We start from the raw sequence: 19760 nt of genomic DNA, 5'->3' as shown, positions 1-19760 counted from the left end.
CATTAAAGGGACCATTTCAATAGTGAATTTAGCAGAGTCATGTAACCCCCACATTCTACACATCATAGCCTCGACATAATAGTAAGGAGAAGACAATGATTCTACAGAGTACTTACCTGATGATTCATGTTTGTGCTTCTCGGGATTCTGTATCCACTGCTTAATAGGGGTCGATTCTGTCTCGTTTTATTTTGCAAAATTTTCAAGGAAGGCTTTGTTGTACCTCTTTTCAGGTTCAGGCAAGTGATACATTTTCCTTAAATCATCAGGCTGAAAGGAGCCAAAAATCCTCCCGTCAATTGTGCAAAATGTTCTATTTGAAACTGGAATTTCCTCTACCACCCATCTCACTACGTCAGTGTATGGAAGAATCTTTTCTCGTGCTGCTATTCTGTGCAAATATGAACAAGCTAAATCTCTGAGGGATGCTTCCTATTTTCTAGTTGAGTCAGTTGTGGCTTCTTCTGATATTTCCTTAGGCTCCTCTGCTTCAATTAAATTTTAAATGCTCTCCCAACTAGTATTTCCAAGGCCGAGGCACATAGTGTCTGAAATTAATCCTTTTTTGCTTAGCCCTGGATCCTTGGCTGGCTGCACTGTCACTGTAGGAGCCACTGTTGCTGCAGATTTCTTTGATTTCTTCCCCATTTGTTTCAAATTTCTTATTTGAGTGGATTCCTGCACAAGCGATGAGCAAAACGTGATACAGAGAAATGCTGCTATAGACCAATATGAAAAAAGAATTACGTCGATTCGCGGGATTATAGTGAAACTGCTGCGGATAAAATCTGCAGAAAAATCTTCCCTTAACTACTTCATTGATTAGCCGTTTATCTTGTCAATCATGGTAAAGGAGGTTTTAAATGTCCATCACGTCGTTTATATGCCAAATGATTCATTGAAGCGTGGCTTAGATTTCTTTAATGGATAATCAGAGGTAAATCACGAATCAGCGATTGGTAACGTGAAAGGAAAGGCTTTAATATTCGTTTAAAATATCTCCGATCACCGAAAGGTGATATAATGCATGCAAACCTTTTAAATACATTTTCAAACTATGCGCCTCATTTAATGCATCGCAATCGGGGAATGGATTCGGGTCTTATTACTGTGTCAATGCGATTTCGTCGATCGCCGATTGCGATATGCTTTATCGCATCAGAGGATTCGAGTGTGCCTTTCATCATGTGTTGGCTTGTTATTGCTGATTGTCGATGGCGATACACTTTATCACATCGGAGAAATGGGGGAGGCTCTTTTAGATTGTTGCTTTCACATTTTCCCTTTCCCGATATCCGATTACGATATGATTTTTCGGATCAAAGAGAATGGATGTATCGTTATGCATGCTTCCTTTTTTATTGCGATATGCGATCTTCTGATCGCTTTATTGCAATAACAAAGAATTTTTTAATTTTTTAAAGGCCCACTTTATTTCTATTCAAAATGCTTTTAAAATTTTCATTTACCTTTGGTCTTTTGAAAAGGGTTTCTCTTATGATAGGTTAATACCAATTTATTCACACATCTAAGTTTACTTTAAAACGGACCCATTTCATATTTTAATTTTGTATAAAAATTTTATGAAATGGGGGGTTGTTGTATAGCATAACAAGAATTTAACAAGAATTTGTAAATTTTCTTGAAAGATGTAGTAAGAATTTATAATATGTCTTTTGATTAACCAAGGCATAGAAAATGTATTAATATTTCTTCAAAAACACATTTGTTAAATACAATATCTCTATTATCGTATCTTTTAAGGAACTGGTAATTATGCAAAGAGTTATAAGTTTAAATGTTATATTTAAATGTGTTTAAAAACAATTGCAAAAATTGTGTATAAAATTTTCATTTTATAAATAACAATAATATAGCTTTATAGGAAATGTGTATATTTTTATAAGAAATGTTTACATTTTATGGAAAAAGCATAGATATAAATACTTATATTTCTTCTCATTTTATTAAAATAGTAAGATATAGAGAAAAATAATTTGGATAAAAAAAAAATTCAGAGCATAACATTTTAATGAAATTAGTTCTTGTAATATTTATGCTAATAGGTAAATTTAGTTTATAATTAGAATGGAAAATAATCCAACCCTCAACATCTAAAAACTTGTTTTCCAACATTGAGTGATGATTATGGATTGATCATAATTATGTCATGTAGGTGTATTATCCATAAATTATAATCAAGTCCCAATGCTAAGAATACATCACTCAATATTGGAGGAATTATCAAAATGTGTAGGAAAATCTAAATAATATGAGACAAAAAGTACAAATGTCCAATTGTTATGCTTGTAAATGATGATGTAACAAAGAGTACATGTTTCTTCCTTGCATGTTGTAAATATGAAAAAATCTTTTAATGTTTAACAAAATGTTAACATGTCTATAAATTGGTGTTATATATCTAAAATCATTTTTTAGAAGCTAAGAAGAGAGGGAAAATGATACAAAGAATCTTCGGTGTGAGTCGAGCCTTCATGCCCATTGTAGGAGGTTTTCAACATGTTTTCAGAATGGGGCCATTATAACACCCATATCTAATGTCACAGTTGAAGATTACTTAATGAAGTACATATTCTCATTGGATCTTTGATATTAGGTTAGTTGTATACTCTACATATATCATTTGGTGTCATATCCTAGCATGATTGTTATAGCTTGTTGATTTGTAAATAAACAATTTATGACCTACTCTCTCTACCAACATGGATTCTCTATAAAAGTTTCTTCTTGCACTTTTTTTTCATTATTATATAAAGAGATTTATATTTTCAAAATCTAGGAGGTCTATGTATGTCCTCTTCCCTTTACAAAATTCTCAATCATTCTTTATTCTTCTCTATTTACAATCTTCCTTGCACAAAATACAACCAACTAGCTTGCACACCATACAACCAACTAACCAATGACGATAAATAACACACAAATTATAGAGACGGAGACGGAGTGATTTGCAGCTTCCTAGATTCATCCAATATTATATGGTATTTTTGTTTTGGTGTTATCTTGTTCCTTTATCAAATATGGAGTGCCTTGTTGTGATGTTGATTGAGGAGAATTATTAATATTTTTTCCTTTATTGACCTAATTATCTTGTTTGAATTTTCTTATTTGAGCTTTTGTCTAAACCAAATTTTCTTGGTATTCTTTAAAATTTTCTAGTTCAACAAAGTCACCTGTAGTAAGAATCTACATATTTTCTTCATATTGCATTGATTATAAGATATGAGGTTCTTAAATTATTTCAACCATTAATGGATATAAATATTATTAAGTTTCTTCAAACACATCATCTTCTCCTAATACAACTGCATTTGGATATATCCTCTAATCTTAGAACAAAAATCATGACCAAGAACAACTCCATAGGCAGCTAGGAGATCGACAACAACTATAGTGAATATTGTGGTTATATGTGTTGCCAATCTTATCCATGCACAAAAGTCTTTAATTTCACCATAGGAAAGGATTTTTCTTGAATCGATAGCATAAATATTTTCTCTAAATTCACAATATTTAGTGCATTCTAACCCCAAGGACCCTATTGTTGAAAGGCATGATATTATTTGTAGCTTTGTTTCCTACCATGCAATTATGCACAATAGAGTTGTGATTTTCAATAGGAATATAAAAGGATAAACCTTTCCTCTTACTCTTTGTTGAAATTAATTGGATCTTTCATGACTACCAACCAAAGCTAATTCTATTCCTAAATTTTATGGACCCATGTTTTCTAAGATTTTAGTAGGTTCTCCCTTTTTGAGGTAGTCAAGAAGAGACAGAGTGATTTGAAACTTCCTAAGTTCATCCAGTATTATAAGGTATTTTTGTTTTGGTGTTATCTTGTTCCTTTATCAAATATGGAGTGCCTTGTTGTGATGTTGATTTAGGAGAATTATTAATATTTTTTCCTTTATTGACCTAATTATCTTTTTTGAATTTTTTTATTTGAGCTCTTGTCTAAACCAAATTTTCTTAGTATTCTTTAAAATTTTCTAGTTCAACAAAGTCACCTGCAGTAAGCATATTCATATTTTCTTCATATTGCATCGATTATAAGATATGAGGTTCTTAAATATTTCAACCATTAATGGATATAAATATTATTAAGTTTCTTCAAACACATCATCTTCTCCTAATACAACTGCATTGGGATATATCCTCTAATCATAGACAAAAATCATGACCAAGAACAACTCCATAAGCAGCTAGGAGATCGACAACAACTATAGTGAATATTGTGGTTATATGTGTTGCCAATCTTATCCATGCACAAAAGTCTTTAATTTCACCATAGGAAAGGATTTTTCTTGAATCGATAGCATAAATATTTTCTCTAACTTCACAATATTTAGTGCATTCTAACCCCAAGGACCCTATTGTTGAAAGGCATGATATTATTTGTAGCTTTGTTGCCTACCATGCAATTATGCACAATAGAGTTGTGATTTTCAATAGGAATATAAAAGGATAAACCTTTCCTCTTACTCTTTGTTGAAATTAATTGGGTCTTTCATGACTACCAACCAAAGCTACTTCTATTCTTAAATTTGATGGACCCATGTTTTCTAAGATTTTAGTAGGTTCTCCCTTTTTTGAGGTAGTCAAGAAGAGAGAAAGTGATTTGTAGCTTCCTAAATTTATCCAATATTGTAAGGCAATTTTTTTGTGGTGTTATCTTGTTCCTTTATCAAATATGGAGTTCCTTGTTGCAATGTTTATTGAGGTGAATTATTAATATTTTTTCCTTCATCGACTTAATTATCTAGTTTGAGTTTGCTTGTTTGAGCTTTTGTCTGAACCAAATTTTCTTAGTATTCTTTAGAATTTTCTAGTTCAACAAAGTCATCATGAGTAAGAATCTGCATATTTTCTTCATATTGCATTGATTCTAAGATATGAGACTCTTAAAATATTTCAACATTAATGGATATAAATATTCTTAAGTTTGTTCAAACACATCATCTTCTCCTAATACAATTACATTTGGATTTCACATGCAAGGTGCTTTTGGTCTATGTTCTTCAAGTCTTTGACTTCTATCAGTTCATTCTCTAGGGTTTGGTAATCATCATTCTTCCTTCATGGGACAATTTTTGTGAAATAAGATTATCGCTTCTCTTGAGACATGTAATCTCATTTTGCATTTGTTGCAGTGTGTAATTAATCTACACAATTTTTTCATCTTGTTGTGTTCTTGACACTTCGTATACAACATTTCTTATGTTTGGAGGTTTTCCTAAAAAAAAATCTCGTCCAACTCCTTGGTCTTCAAAACTACTTCTCACAATTCCTTGATCCTGTAAAATTCCTCTTCCAATTGATTGATCTTGTATCAACCTTGATGAGGAGTAAGGTTAAGAAGATAGTGTTAGCTTAGATGCTTTCCTCTAGACATGATGCCTACAAATTTCAATGATAACATTTGAGGTAACAACATTCCCCCCTTGTTTTTATAGAGAGGTCACTCCCCTTTAATAAAGAACTTTCAAATTCAAGAAAATATAGAAAACTGTAGAGGCTTGAGATAGGACCAAACATTAAATATTCACAATGATATAATATACATTGATATAGGAATTAAATAAATTTTTGAAACCAATAATTTCCAGCATAATTTTGAGTAAAGAATCAAACATTTTGACATAAGAAATTAATCATGGGATGCATTTACAAATAAATTTAAAAGACATTTTCATTCAGACTCATTGGGATGAAAAGAGTTACACTCTTGCAATCTTCAAGATTAAAAGTCAAATTTGAAAGATTACACTAGATATGGACTCTTGGTAGTTCTCGAAGGAACCTCTAAAAAATATACAAGTGTTTAAATAAGGTCTATAATATTCTAGAAAATTAAAAATGCATTCATCCATTTAAGGATAGGGATGGGGCTCCCACTAACCATATAATAAAGAGAAAATAGTGTTGGAAAAACCTCTATTTTGTGTTCAATACTTCTTCCATTTAAAATACTTGACGTGTGCCTAAAGCCTAACAATTGATATTGTCGATGAATTATCTTGAAGTCGGTGCCTTCTTTAAATTATCTTTGTGCAATTACCCAATGGAATTTTGTAAAGGTGCAATGGCGACTTCTTGTTTCACTCGAACTTGAAGTAACTCATCTTGAATGTCTTCTAAATCATAACCAACTTGATGTATGATGTCAAATTTGTCTTTCTTGCTAATGAAATGAATTAGACACTTTTCAATATTCTCTTTCAAGTAATGAACAAGTTTGTTGAAGACATTCACTCATTTGATCCTCGCTATAATGGTTATTTAAGTCAATGAGAAATGTGCCTAATATAATACCATATATCTTAGGTCACATGAAGCATGTGTTGGCCTTAATGAACTAATGCATCTTGAAAAAATGTCAAGGGGAGAATAATGAATACGAGAATTGAATATCAGATGTTACCAAGGAATTCCTCTACTATCTACATGCAACAAGAGAGAAAGTGTAGGAATGCCTAAGTAGGGAATAATGTGGGAAAGACTACAAGGTAATGTAGGAGGAATTCACGCGAGAGGAGCTCATGCGAGTGGAGAAGTGAAGAAAAGGCCTATTGTAACTTCCATCAATGATAAAATGGGTAAGTATAGGAAAAGGTGTGATTTATATGTTGTGGAAATGAGGGTACAAATGTCAAAACTGGAGATGTTGATGCAAGATGACTTGAAGAAAAACAAGATATGCGACCTACATGCACAAAAACAACTAAGTGTGGTGGATTTTCTGGGTTGTGATTAATGCAAGAGGGATAACATAGAAAATTGTTTGACACCACACAAACGTAAAATTTATTAAATATCACAAAAACGGAGAGAGTTGGCAATAATATAGAGTGAGAGAAGACACATACAACTTATCAATAATTGTTAGTCAACAAGACTCTTAAACAAAAGCATTGTCCAGATGAGAATGCCAAAAATTAGATAATTGAAGTGGGGTAAATTAGATAATTGAAGTGGGGTAAACCAAAAAGGAATCAAAAATAGAATAAAATAAAGAATAGAAGCATTCTCTTAATACCAAAAAATAAAAAATAAAACATTTGGTTCATAATAGATCCACATATCTTCTCTAACATAATAGTGATATATTATTTTCATTCGTTGTTTTGAAGCTATCAAATGATGTAATTACTTCTTATACCTACCAGGCATAGGTATATGGCAATTAATATCACCTTGATGACTTGATAGATATCACATTGACAACCTATTAACTATTTTGACTTATCTGTATATCACTCGTTTAACTAAAAAAAATTTGCAAGCAAGACAATTTTTTTTATATTTTAAAAAATATTCGTAAAATACAATCATGGAGGTTTGGAATAGCTATTTGTGGACAGAAAAACATGAATGCGTTAAGAGAGAATTGGGATACCATTTTCCCATGAGGGAACCCATATGGTCTCTCAAATAGTTTTAAACAAAAAGTGATAACTTAGAGACAGAAAAGCAAATTGAACATGACTGAAACAAAGAGAACAAGGAAAAAATTGGGGAGACCAACTTCCCGTGAAAATGAAATCGGACGCTCTCTCTGAGAGTTCGAAGCCATAATGGTGATAAAATGACACCAAAACAAAGTAAACATAATTGAAACATAAATAGCATGAAAAATTAATACGCTGAGAAAGATTATCGAAGGAATTTAGCATCCCTGTTTCGGCGGTTCCATGTCCTCATAATTCTTGATTTGGGTGAGATGCACTTGCTTCCTGGGACGTTACCCTACAGACTTTTTTCCTTCCTATCCAATTCTTGTTGCTCCAGGTAAAGGAAGGGGTTATCGTATATCTTAGGAATCCAAGGGGAACACTCCCATTCGATGAATGCTCCCAAGTGTATGATTTTACTTTGCTTTGTGAGGGCTCCCCTTTGGTTTTTCCCTCAACACCGGACTCGCGGGATAAGTTCATCGCTTTCCTGACCGGTTCAGGTGAGATGTGACTGTCGACCACCATTTTTTTATTGGCTGGAGGTTCTGCGTGAGCCGGACTGGAAATCACAAACATGTTCTGTATTTCTTCAATGAACTTCGACCATGTGTTTCAAGAAATCTTGAAATTAAATTTATACACATGCACAGGCTCTCTGCAAGATGGATGAACATAGTTAGAAGGGAATAATAATGCTTGGCACGTTTTCCAAACCTCTAAAGCAAAGCAATAATAATGCTTGGCACGTTTTTTCTTCAATCTCTAAAGCAAAGCAACGAGCTTCACCCATATTTTTTATAATGAAGAAATCACAAACATGTTCTGTATTTCTTCAATGAACTTCGACCATGTGTTTCAAGAAATCTTCAAATTAAATTTATACACATGCACAGGCTCTCTGGAAGATGGATGAACATAGTTAGAAGGGAATAATAATGCTCGAAGGGAATAATGCGCTCGGCAAGTTTTCCAAACCTCGGCAAGTTTTCCAAACCTCAGCAAGTTCTAGCGAGATTTTCTTGGTGGGCTTTTGAGTGGGATAATCGATGTCGAAAATCTCTGCAATCTCTTGAGAACTTCATCTCTGTAATCTATATCTTCAGTGCCTAACGAAGGAGAGGATGGGGGTGGGAATCATGCCATTGATATCTTGTTCCTTCCAACCTCCATCTTTTTATGTACCATCCTGAAAGTAGTCCAACAACCACCATTGTTGCATTCTCCTTCCTTAACTATATCTAGCATAAAATTAGCGTCTGTTTCAAAAGAAAAAAATAAAATAAGTTTTCAGGAGAGATGCGGAGAGAAGAATTGGACATCAGTCCAAAATGCTATCCACCTTGGATATTTTGAAGGCAAAGGGAAGGCTGAAGTTGCTAAACTAGTAAGAACTTCTGTCGAAAAGAACCTTGCCAGGGAACTGGACAATGCATTTAAAATTGGGTGAATTGTAGGTGTGGTTGTTAGTCACACACATGCTCCTCCTAGGACATTCTCAAAAACTCTTGTTGCTCCTCCTGGGACTTCTGCCCCATGATTTTATGTTCCTGCTAAATATTTAATCGTACTTTCCCCTTCTTAGGTGGAAGCTCACTGACATATTCCTTAAACCATCAATCTCCGGCATGCCTAAAACTCACTGAAAATTTCAATGAAATTTGAAAAAAGAAATAGAACTTCCATTACGTTAGCATCTAATAGCAATGATAATTTTTAAAATAGAACTTCCACTGCTTTAACATCCAATATCAAATACAATTTTCAAGAATGGATCATGGCTCTAATAATTTAGGACTTTCCAATCATGGATCTGAGAATAATTAGGACTCTGTCTAATTAGAACTAACATGGCTCTGAATCATAATATCACTAACATGGCTCTGAATCATAGTATCTATAGAATCAAAATATATTTGCTGCTGCATAACTCCACACTTTTCAAGGCAAAGAAGTAACACATGTTTCATAGTTTAATAATAACACTCAACCTTTTACTCTATTACTGATATATGTTTGCAAGATACACAACCACTTCAATAGGGTATGGATGTATGTTTGTGCTTATGATTTTGTATTAATTATTCTAGTTTCATGAGTATATTCATTAAAAAAAAAAATCAACAATATATTCATTAATTAGAAATTATGATATTTTCTTCAATAATTTCTAGAACTAAAAAATATTTCTATATTTTAATTATTTAAAAGAAATACAAAACTTTTAATGTGTTTAATACTTGGTGAGTGTGATGCATTCAGTTATACATGTAAAGGATATTGAATATAATTTTTTTTTTGAGATAGAATAAGAAATTTTAGAATAATAAAAACATTTCCACATTTCCAAAACACCATTGACAATGGATCTAACTTTATTGTTCACATTTGCATACAATCAACAACATATTTATGTACAAACAAGGAAAGGGAAATAAGACTCAAATTACATCATAGTTTAGTTACATAACTACCACTTTGTTACAATAGACTAAGATGTGGAAGAACTTTGACCTTCACAAATGTTGTTCATAGTAGTACTTGTACTACCCAACAAATGTGTTAGATTTGATTGGAATTTGGGAATGGAAGTAGTGCTCAAAAAAGTGTCTTTGATGTTTTGCAACGTGCATAGAATGCCCATCATAGTAGGTCGTCCTTGAGGAGATTCATTTGTGCAAAGTAAGCCCACATTTATCAGTGAACTAAGACAATTGAGATCCTTATCTTCTTCACTGCATCTATTAGTCCTCCTCAATAGACTCATGTCGGCTACTTCTTGTACTCGGTTTGGGGAACTACTACCCACCCATTTTTGCAAGTTCATTCCTTCCACAAACATTTCATGTGTGGGCTTCTTTCTAGTGAGCATTTCCAATAACACTATTCCATAGCTATATACATCGCCTTTTATTGTAACTTGTCCTCCCACTCCATATTCTGCATTTATAGATCCTCATCTTAAATCTTTTAATTCAAAATGTTAAGCAAACATAAGAAAATCATAACATTGCTTAAGATGGTATATAGTTTAAATAATACCTGGAGGAATGTACCCTGTAGATCCTTTGAGTGCATTTGTGGAAGTGAGAGCTCCATCTTCATTACTTGCAAAACATATAGTAGCAATGCCGAAGTCTATTAAATATGCAGTCATATCTTCACCCAACAACACATTGTTGGGTTTCAAATCACAATGAATCACTTGCACAAAACAATGGTGATGGAGATACGCCATGCCTTGGGCGATGTCTATTGCTATATTCAACCTTTGAATCATATTCAAACTACTTTGTTCTCCATCATCGGGATATAACCACTTTTCTAGGCTCCCATTTGGCATTAATGGAAATATCAAAGCTTTGATTTGGAGATCTGAATAACAGGTTATGACCCGAATCAAATTTCGGTGTCTAACTTTACCCAAAACTTTACACTCTCTATCAAAACTCTTTTGAGCCCCTTCATTTTGTAGATTGAGAATCTTGACAGCCACCATTGTGCCATCATTCAAAAGCCCTTTGTACACTTTGCCAAAACTACCAACTCCTAACAAGTTGGCATCACTAAATTCATTTGTTGCAATGACGAGCTCTGCGTAGGAGATTCTTCGATGGCCCACATTTAATGTTGGACCAGTCTCTTTCTGAATATGTCTCTTGCATTTTCGTCTCCACAAGATTGCAAGAAACAAACACAATACAACAAATGCTACAACAAAAATGAGTGCGATAACTCTTTTTAGATTTAGAACACTTTCATGTTTATGAGCATAGCATGGTGGTAGATTTACCCAAGGTCCACATAGAGCAAGATTTCCCATAAATGCAGTGGCGGCAATCTTTTTGAAAACTCCCTCTTTAGGGACTTCTCCTGACAACTTGTTAAAAGAAAAATTCAAGTGATGGAGCATTGTGAGATTTTCTAGCGATATGGGTATTCCACCTGACAAATTGTTGGACGAGAGATCTAGGTCCTGAAGGCTGAGAAGTTCACTGAGGGATAGTGGAATTGGACCTTCAAGTGTGTTGCAAGAAAGATTAAGATATTCTATTTCTTGGCAACTTCCAAGTGCACTTGGAATGTAACCAGTTAATTGATTTGCAGAAATATCTATAGCTTGAAGCTTATTGAACTTTCCTAGTGCTAAAGGTACATGGCCATGTAATAAATTGTTTGACAAGTTGAAATAGAAGGCTAAATTTGCAAGGCCTGCAACTTGTGGAGGTATGTGCCCAGTAAGTTTGTTGTATGATAGATCTAGCAAGAGTAAGTTCACACATTTCCCTAAATTTGCAGGGATATTTCTTGATAACTGGTTCTGGTTAAGATATAAATATCTTAGCTGCTGGAGGTTGGCCACAAAATCAGGGATTCTTCCAGAGAAATTATTCTTAGAGAGATCTAAAAGCCCTAAGGTTTTTAGGTGCCCAATTTCCATAAGGATGTTTCCTTGTAAATTATTGGAACCCATATATAACCTCTCCAACTTCTGAAGCATATTAACTGACGAAGGAATTGACCCTGTAAAAGAATTACTTTCTAAACTAAGAAATGTTAAACTAGTTAGGTTTCCAATTTGTGGAGGTATTCCTCCTGCTAATTCATTGAAACTCAAGTCTAAGAAGTAGAGTTTTGTAGAGAGCTGGCCTATAGTAAACGGCAATTTTCCTGTGAGATTATTCACGGATAAGTCTACAAATAGTAGATTGGAACAGTTACTAAGAGCATCAAGAATGGGGCATCTCGTGGTGCTGCCGCTAATCAGGTGATTGCCGTTTAAGAAAAGAGTCTGCAGATGTGTCAATTTACCCAACTCCATGGGCACTATTCCGCTGAGTTGGTTTCCTACTAAGGAAATCACTTGAAGCTTTGTACAATTGAAAAGGGAAGAAGGAATGGTGCCGCTTACCTGATTAAGAGTCAGAGAGAGAATGCTGAGCTGGCTTAGCATACCCAACTCCAACGGAATGTGTCCCGTTAGATGATTAAGTCCCAGATTAAGAAAGATGAGCTGGCTTAGCATACCCAATTCGGAAGGAACACTGCCGTGAAGGTTGTTGCTATCTAAATCTAAGTACTGCAAAGAGGATATGTTTCCCAAGCAGTCCGGGATTGTTCCCGTCAAATTGTTAACTCCCAAGGCCATGAATACTAGGTTGGGGAGAGTACATAGTTGTGGGGGAATGTTTCCTGTGAGATTGTTACGAGACAGAGTCAAGTTCCGCAAATTGTGGCACATACCCAGGGTGGGTGGAATGGAACCTTGGAGATGATTGAGAGACAGGCGAAGCATCTTTAAGCGAGAGAGGGTTCCCAATTGATAGGGAATTTGACCGTGGAAACTGTTATTGCGAAGGCTGAGTACTGTAAGAAAGGAGAGATTGGCGAGAAGGGGAGAGATTGTACCTTGTAATCCCATGCTTGAAACATTGAGGGAAACGACTCTCTGCCTGCGCCTGCTGCATATGATACCCTTCCACTCGCAGAATGAAACATTTGGTTTCCAGGTGGCAGCTAATGATTGGTAGGGATCATATGTGATGGCAGACTTGAAAGCAAGCAGAGCGTGTTGATCAGAAGCATTGGTGAGACGAGGGAAATGGGCGATGGGTGTGGAAAACACAAAAGGATTGAGAAAGAGAATGAAATAAAAGAAGAGTAGGTGGCACCACCAGAAAAGAGAAGGGAGGTAACAGATCTCCATCATTTCCTTCTCTAACAGAGTGATCTGTGAAACACAACAATCACAATGCTTCAGAAAACCATTGTGATTGCTTATATAGACGCATAGATTCATTTTTAACTTCGAATTTAGAATAATAGAAAATGTAAAGTGAGAAGAAATTCAAACATAGAAAAATATTGTCGAAATTGTCGAGTCTGCTATTTTTTCCAGAAATCTAACGTACATACCACGCACCTCGATAGGATTCCGGAAAGGAATAGTCTAATCGTTCTCCATTACCAATCGTCCATAAATCTCCATAGGATTCCGATAAGGAAGTGTTTGGTCGTTATCCATTATCAATACCCTGCTCCAACGGCAAGGCAAAAGGGTCATCTTGACTATTGACTATTGGTCTGTGACTTTTGGACGTTAGCAGATAAATCGTCTAGTATGCCAATTTTTTCAAATATCTGGAGTATATACTGCGCACATTCTCCATTATCAACCCCCTGTTCCAACTACACGGCAAAAAGGCTTTGAATCGTCCAAAAAATCTTGCCCGGGTCATCTTGACTATTGGTGTGTGACTTTTGGACGGATGCAGAATCCAGATAAATAGTCGATAGACACCTTTCACGGTGACTAATCACTGGTTAACGACTGTTGACTATTCCTGGGTTTATCCAAGTTCCAACACTATGAAGACCCCACTCAGTTGAATAATCAAGGAATAAGAAAAATGTCCAGCAGATTCTAGATATTAGTAAACCAACCAAAAAAAACGTATTTGTTTTGCGTGCACAACAGACTGTGAGAGAGGGTACATGTTAGCTGCATGGGTACATGTTAACTGCATTACTAGGGTGTTAATACGAGGGATTTATTAATATGATATGATAAATGTTAAGCTGCATTACTAGGGTGTTAATATGAGGGATTTAAAATTTTATGTTATTGTTGAGATGTTGATATTGATATTAAAGTAGTGATTAACATTGTTGAAGTGTTGTCATCAACATGAGCTAAAATGCGTTAATGGTTTGTTGAAGAAACTCTAGGTTGTGTAGAAGAGATCAACAACCTCACCATTCATAAGCAAAAAGACCATAAACACTAATGCAAACAAATGCAAAACCATCATAATCTTATTGCCCTTGTCACACCATTTCTTTTGCTAGGTGGCAAGATTAAGGGAGTTGTACCTTCACACCATTTCTTTTGCTAGGTGGCAAGATTAAGGGAGTTGTACCTACCTTCAAATTGGAGCCTGAAAATTAGGAGCAAGGTTGTTGCTTTCTCCCAACGGGTGCTAGAAAACCTGGGGTTGGTTGTTGCTTTCTCCCAGTGGGTGCTAGAAAACCTGGGGTTGTAGCTTCTAGTAAGTTGAAGCTTGTAAACAGTGAAACCATCGAAAAGGTTCCCGCATTAGGATTCCACAGCGTACTATGCATATATTATTGTTTTGGCATTTGCTTATTGTTTAAAAGTTTGAATTAATAGTAAAATTGTGAAAAAAGGTTCCCGCGTTAGGATTCCACGGCGTACTATGCATATATTATTGTTTTGGCATTTGCTTATTGTTTAGAAGATTGAATTAATAGTAAAATTGTGAAAAAAAAGTGTTTGATTGGATATTTTATATTGTGTTTGTTTTACATTCTTTTAAATTATTTAGTGTCATATCCCAACAAAATTTTTATGGCTTGTAGGAAAAAGATTCAAAGAAAGATTAGTTAAGGGAAAAGAAGAAAGATATCAAGTTGTAGATGCCGAAAGAAATGAGTAAGAGGATATTGAGTTGATTTATAAAGATAATTATATTAATTTTCATAAAGGATGAAATGAGATTATGTGGAACATTGAGATTTCAGAGATAGAGCATTACAATAAAATAGGGATATGTTCCCAAAGAGTTCCCACCATGTCATAAAATTATGTTTTTTTATTGTAAAGAAAAAATGAGATTTATGAGGGGTAAAATGCTTTCTGTAGCTCCTTCTCATTAAAATTGAGTTGAATATGTTTGAGAGGAAAGGGCAATTGTTAGGTGTTCATACATAGAGCTCCCTTTGTGAATATTTATGAATTGTTGTGTGATAGGTGAGATCCTTCATATGAACTCCCTCAAATAGTAAAAGTTAGTCAAATCTGTTTTTCTATGTGAGCTATTATCAATATGTTGAGTCATTACTAAGAGGGTGTAAGACCCTTTCCAAGAGTGGCATTAAGCACCTTCATCGAACTAATAAAATTGACCTGACCAATGTTGGATATAGATGATTCGGTGGAGACACCTTGGTCCATTGGCAAGGTGCATTTTCGGGTTAACTTGGTAAGGTAGATTTCAAATGGACATTTTGGCCCATTGGAAAGATAGATTATGGATAAACTTGGGTGCCTCTACAAACAAATAGTGTGCACTATGAAGACTTTGGTGCTTTTGCAGACAAATAGGGTGCATTGCACTGAGTTGGGTGCTCTTATGGATAGATATGGCATGTTATAAGGACTTGGATTCTCTTGTGGATAGATAGGGTGCCCCAAGGTAAGGATTGGGCACTCCTTTGGATGGATAGAGCGCATTATAGATGGATTCAAGCTGAATACGGCAAGGCAGTGAAGGGTTCGCTGCTGCAATTCATTGTCGACAGTGGTAGCCAAAAGAACCTAATTTCAACAAAGGTCATGAAGCGGCTGGGCCTATTGACCATACCACACCCGTAGCCATACAACATTGGGTGGCTTCACCAAGGATGAGATCTCCGAGTCAGCCAGCAGTGCCACCTTCCCTACAACATCAAGCCCTTCACAAATGAGGTATTGTCTGATGTTTCTCCTCTCAAAGTTTGTGATGTATTATTAGGACAACCATACTTGTGGAAGTGACATGTTGTATATGAGTCTAGACCTCGCTCTGTGATTATTTCTTTGGGTAATACGTTATACAGGATACCAGAGGTAGCCCCACCTACTGCCACCTCTTTGATCTCTGTTAAGAAATGCAGCAAGATCGTCTCCTAGACTAGGAAATTTATTTTCTTTCTGGTTGGATCTAAAAGTAAGGGGAAGATTGTAGCCACATCCATGGCCCTCGAGAAGGGTTCCTCCATGCAACAGAAGTAGGTGGATACAGTCATGAAAGAATACAGGGACATCTTCTCCTCACCCACAAGGGTACCATTGCACTGTTAAGTCAAGCATTCATTCAATTTCACTCCCAAAGAACCTCTACCCAATGAGCCGATATATTGTTGTTCCCTAGTGGAAAATGCCAAGTACAAGCAGGGACATGATCAAGATCACGTGCCACACAAGTTTTAGGTGGTCAACAAAGTCTGGCTGCATTTGCAGAAAGAATGCCTTACAAGATCCCATTAGAAGTTCAGACCACTCTGATATGGTCCTTACACCATTACTAAGGTTGTGGGAAACAATTCTTTGGAGCACACCATTCCCCCATTCTTTGGCTTGCACCGAGTTTTCAATGTAGATCACCCTCAACCATGCGTCCCACCATTACTAGACACATCAAAGATTGCAGAACATCTCACCAGGGACCAAGTTCAGTAGAAGTTTCCCCATCTCATGGAGGCACTCAACGCAATGGGGACCATTGGTTCCTAAGGGGGGAGGAATGATCTAGGTGGATGTTGGTGGCCACCCGCCTATCCCACTTGGACCCCCACCACTGTCTCTTTCAGTTCATCTATTTCCTTAATTGTAGCACAGTTTACTAATTTTGGCAGTTTTTCGGATCCTGAACTTTTGCAGCCATTTTGAGGCCCTCAACGACGTTTTTTTGGCAAAATTGCTTTGGCGATTGCTGTGGAAATCACATTAATAGTGTAGTCCTCCAAGAGATCTTTCCAACGAGGTATCATACACGTCAAACAGAGATAATATGACTAAGTTACGACCTTGGGAAGTTGGATGCCCAACTAACCCCAACGAGGCCCATAAACTCTTGGTATTACATTTCCTCGGGTTAGGGTTTTGCTTGTTTAGGGTTTTCTCTTATTGTTCAATAATAAAAAGGCCCTTGAGCCTCATTGTAACTCAGTTCAGAGGCATGTAGCCACCACATCTCTTCTTAGAGATAAGCTACCATCGCCTAACTAGTCTTATTTCCATTGTGTTTGTAATTATACTTCAATATTTGATATTAATGAAATGAAGTGTTATTTATGCTGCATCTTTGTATTTATGGTTATATCTGTAATTTGTTGCATTCTTGTTTAAATCCAGATCAAGGCATCATCAATCGTATATGATATTGGTAAAGTTGTCATTGATGTCAATATGATGATAAACCCTCTGATCAGAATCTAGATTAGGGGCAAGAAATAGCTCAAAAATAAAAGTGTCTAGAATTACTCAAAACCTGAACAACCATGTCCGTCTCGGCGATACGATCCCAACACAAATCGTTTCATTCAAAACAGAGTTCGTATGAGGAAGTTAGAGCCCGTTGACTGTTTCACCAAACAGGCAAAATTTTGGAAAAGGTTGACTGGGATGCTGACTGGGAATCCGTATAGCCCAGTCAGAAAGGAGAATATTCCCTAGAATATTCTCATACAGGTGGATGAGTTATATTGTGCCAAGTGGCATCTTGTTATTGGGAAATTGTGGTTGAGTTGGACCAATGGGAAGGTGACCTCCCCTCCACAGTGCTCGTGCCTTAACATCTCCTCTAACTATGGTTCTTAACCATATATGTTTGCCACATATATTTAACATTGAATGGTTTTTGGGTTGGCGGTTAGGAGGGCCAGCCCGCAGGCCAGCCCTCCATGTGAACACATCACATTAACCACACGGCTAACTAACCTTCGGAACCAACTTAAACCACAAACCACGATGGTTAAGCCCATGTGAACGCGCCAAATAGTGATGGTTACGGTTAGCATATCCGACGGCAACATAAAGCACATAACCGCAAACTCCCAACCGCAGCATGTGTCCACTCCTCTAGCGGTTAATGACTATGGTTAACGGTTAACCATAAACCACAATGTTAAATGCTAACCATGACATGTGTCTAGTTCAAGCGGAGACTGCCAACAGTTAAGGTTAACCGTTTTACAAAATGTGTGGATTTTTCGTTAAGCACGATTAGTGCTTCATTAACTACAATTAATAGTTAATTAAACTCCAGATTAAACTGGCTGTGTTTTTAGCGGTGCCACCAATTTCGGCCCTTCCACCAATTTTAGTGGAGCTAACTAGAGTTCTTCCAGTTTTGGAGGAGAGTTTCTAGGGAAAGTTAGTTTGAGCCATAAATGGATCATTTTTTGACTAAATGAGGATCATAAAAAGGTGTTCCTAGATGATTTTGACATTCTAAACACAATGGAACAGGTTTCAGAGGCAATGAGGCACTTCTGTATGTGATTTTTCCATGTTGAAGTTTAATGAAGCCTAGGGCCACCAGGGAGGAGGTCAAGCCCAAAACAGCTGTAGTCCATTTGCAGAGCTTGGAGAGTCATCTTAGGGGTTTTGGGATGCTCTAAGTCCATTGAAGTAGATTTCAGGAGCTGTAGAGCATTGTAAGCTATAATTTTTTTTCCCATTTTGAGCAAATACAGAGGCCCAAGCCATGGAAGCTGGACCAAGGAGATGTAGCCCAGGAGGGGTGAACTCCTTTATCAAAACACTGTGTTGAGTGTTTTTCTTGATGGTTTTCTGTTCATTTTCTTGCTATTGTTCAACACTTTACTTTGATGTTATTCTTCTCATGATTTCACATAAAACTTGACATAAAATTTACCTATTTCCAATCACAAACAGCATAAGAGAACCCTGCACATGAAGTAATCGACAAGCATGTGTTTATAAATCTGTAATTGAAATTAGCACAACAAAACTAACATTCAGCTGCAGATCACCCTCGGTGCATTGTTGAAGCAAATCCTAGGAGAAAACCCTAAGTGCAAAACCCTAACCCTAAGTATAAACCCTAGTAGCAAACCCTAGCATTGTTGAATATGATAACCCTGGGTGTCAAATGCATATGATGAAACCCTAACAATATATGAAGCTCTGTCAATATGATGTCATTGGTGATGCAAACCCTAGATGTTCTATGATGCCCTAGTTGTGTTGAAGCAAGGCCTAATGTATTAAATATGCCCTAGCTCTAATATGCATTGTTGAAATCCTAAGATAAAGAAACCCTAGGTCTATACACTAGCATGGTTCATTCATATGATAAAACCCTACTGATTCCCATGTTGACCTAAGCAATGTATGCATGAATGAATGAAGCCCTAAATGAATGAAGTCCTAAGTATTGAAGATTCCCTAATTCCAATGAATAAAGTGACCATGTGAAGGAGTCTTAATCTAAAAACCCTAACATTGTCCAAAGCATGCCAATATAATGAAAAAACCTTAAGCTACTTGATGCCCTAGATTCATAAAAGAAATCATCAAATAGGGTTGTTATGGCATACATTTATATAATGGAATAAAAAATAATATTGTTAACATTAGAAGTAATTTCTTGGGAAGGTAATTATATCAGCTTGTAGAGGCTTCCAAGATATTTCCAATAAGTATTCATATGCCCTCTAACTCCTTGTCATTGAGGATAAATTGTTTTTTAAAGTAAA

General features: G+C 35.9%; 1 protein-coding gene across 1 annotated transcript; it reads right to left on the bottom strand.

Annotated features, from left to right (window-relative positions):
* Window positions 1-9886: 9886 nt before the first annotated feature.
* Window positions 9887-13426, bottom strand: LOC149173640 (uncharacterized). The gene is made up of 2 exons (XM_089427966.1): window positions 10518-13426; window positions 9887-10415 (listed from the first exon to the last, which is right to left on the bottom strand). Exons 1-2 carry the CDS (start codon window positions 13273-13275, stop codon window positions 9967-9969), a joined length of 3207 nt encoding a protein of 1068 aa, XP_089284092.1. The 5' UTR covers window positions 13276-13426; the 3' UTR covers window positions 9887-9966.
* Between the last annotated feature and the right edge of the window lie 6334 nt (window positions 13427-19760).

The sequence above is a fragment of the Pinus tabuliformis genome, chromosome 4_2, assembly GCF_031772625.1.
Source record: "Pinus tabuliformis cultivar Carrire ecotype Pingquan chromosome 4_2, CPIR1, whole genome shotgun sequence".
Lineage (NCBI taxonomy): Eukaryota > Viridiplantae > Streptophyta > Pinopsida > Pinales > Pinaceae > Pinus > Pinus tabuliformis.
Note: the sequence above shows the minus strand (reverse complement) of the source record. Positions and strands in the feature narration are given on the sequence as shown.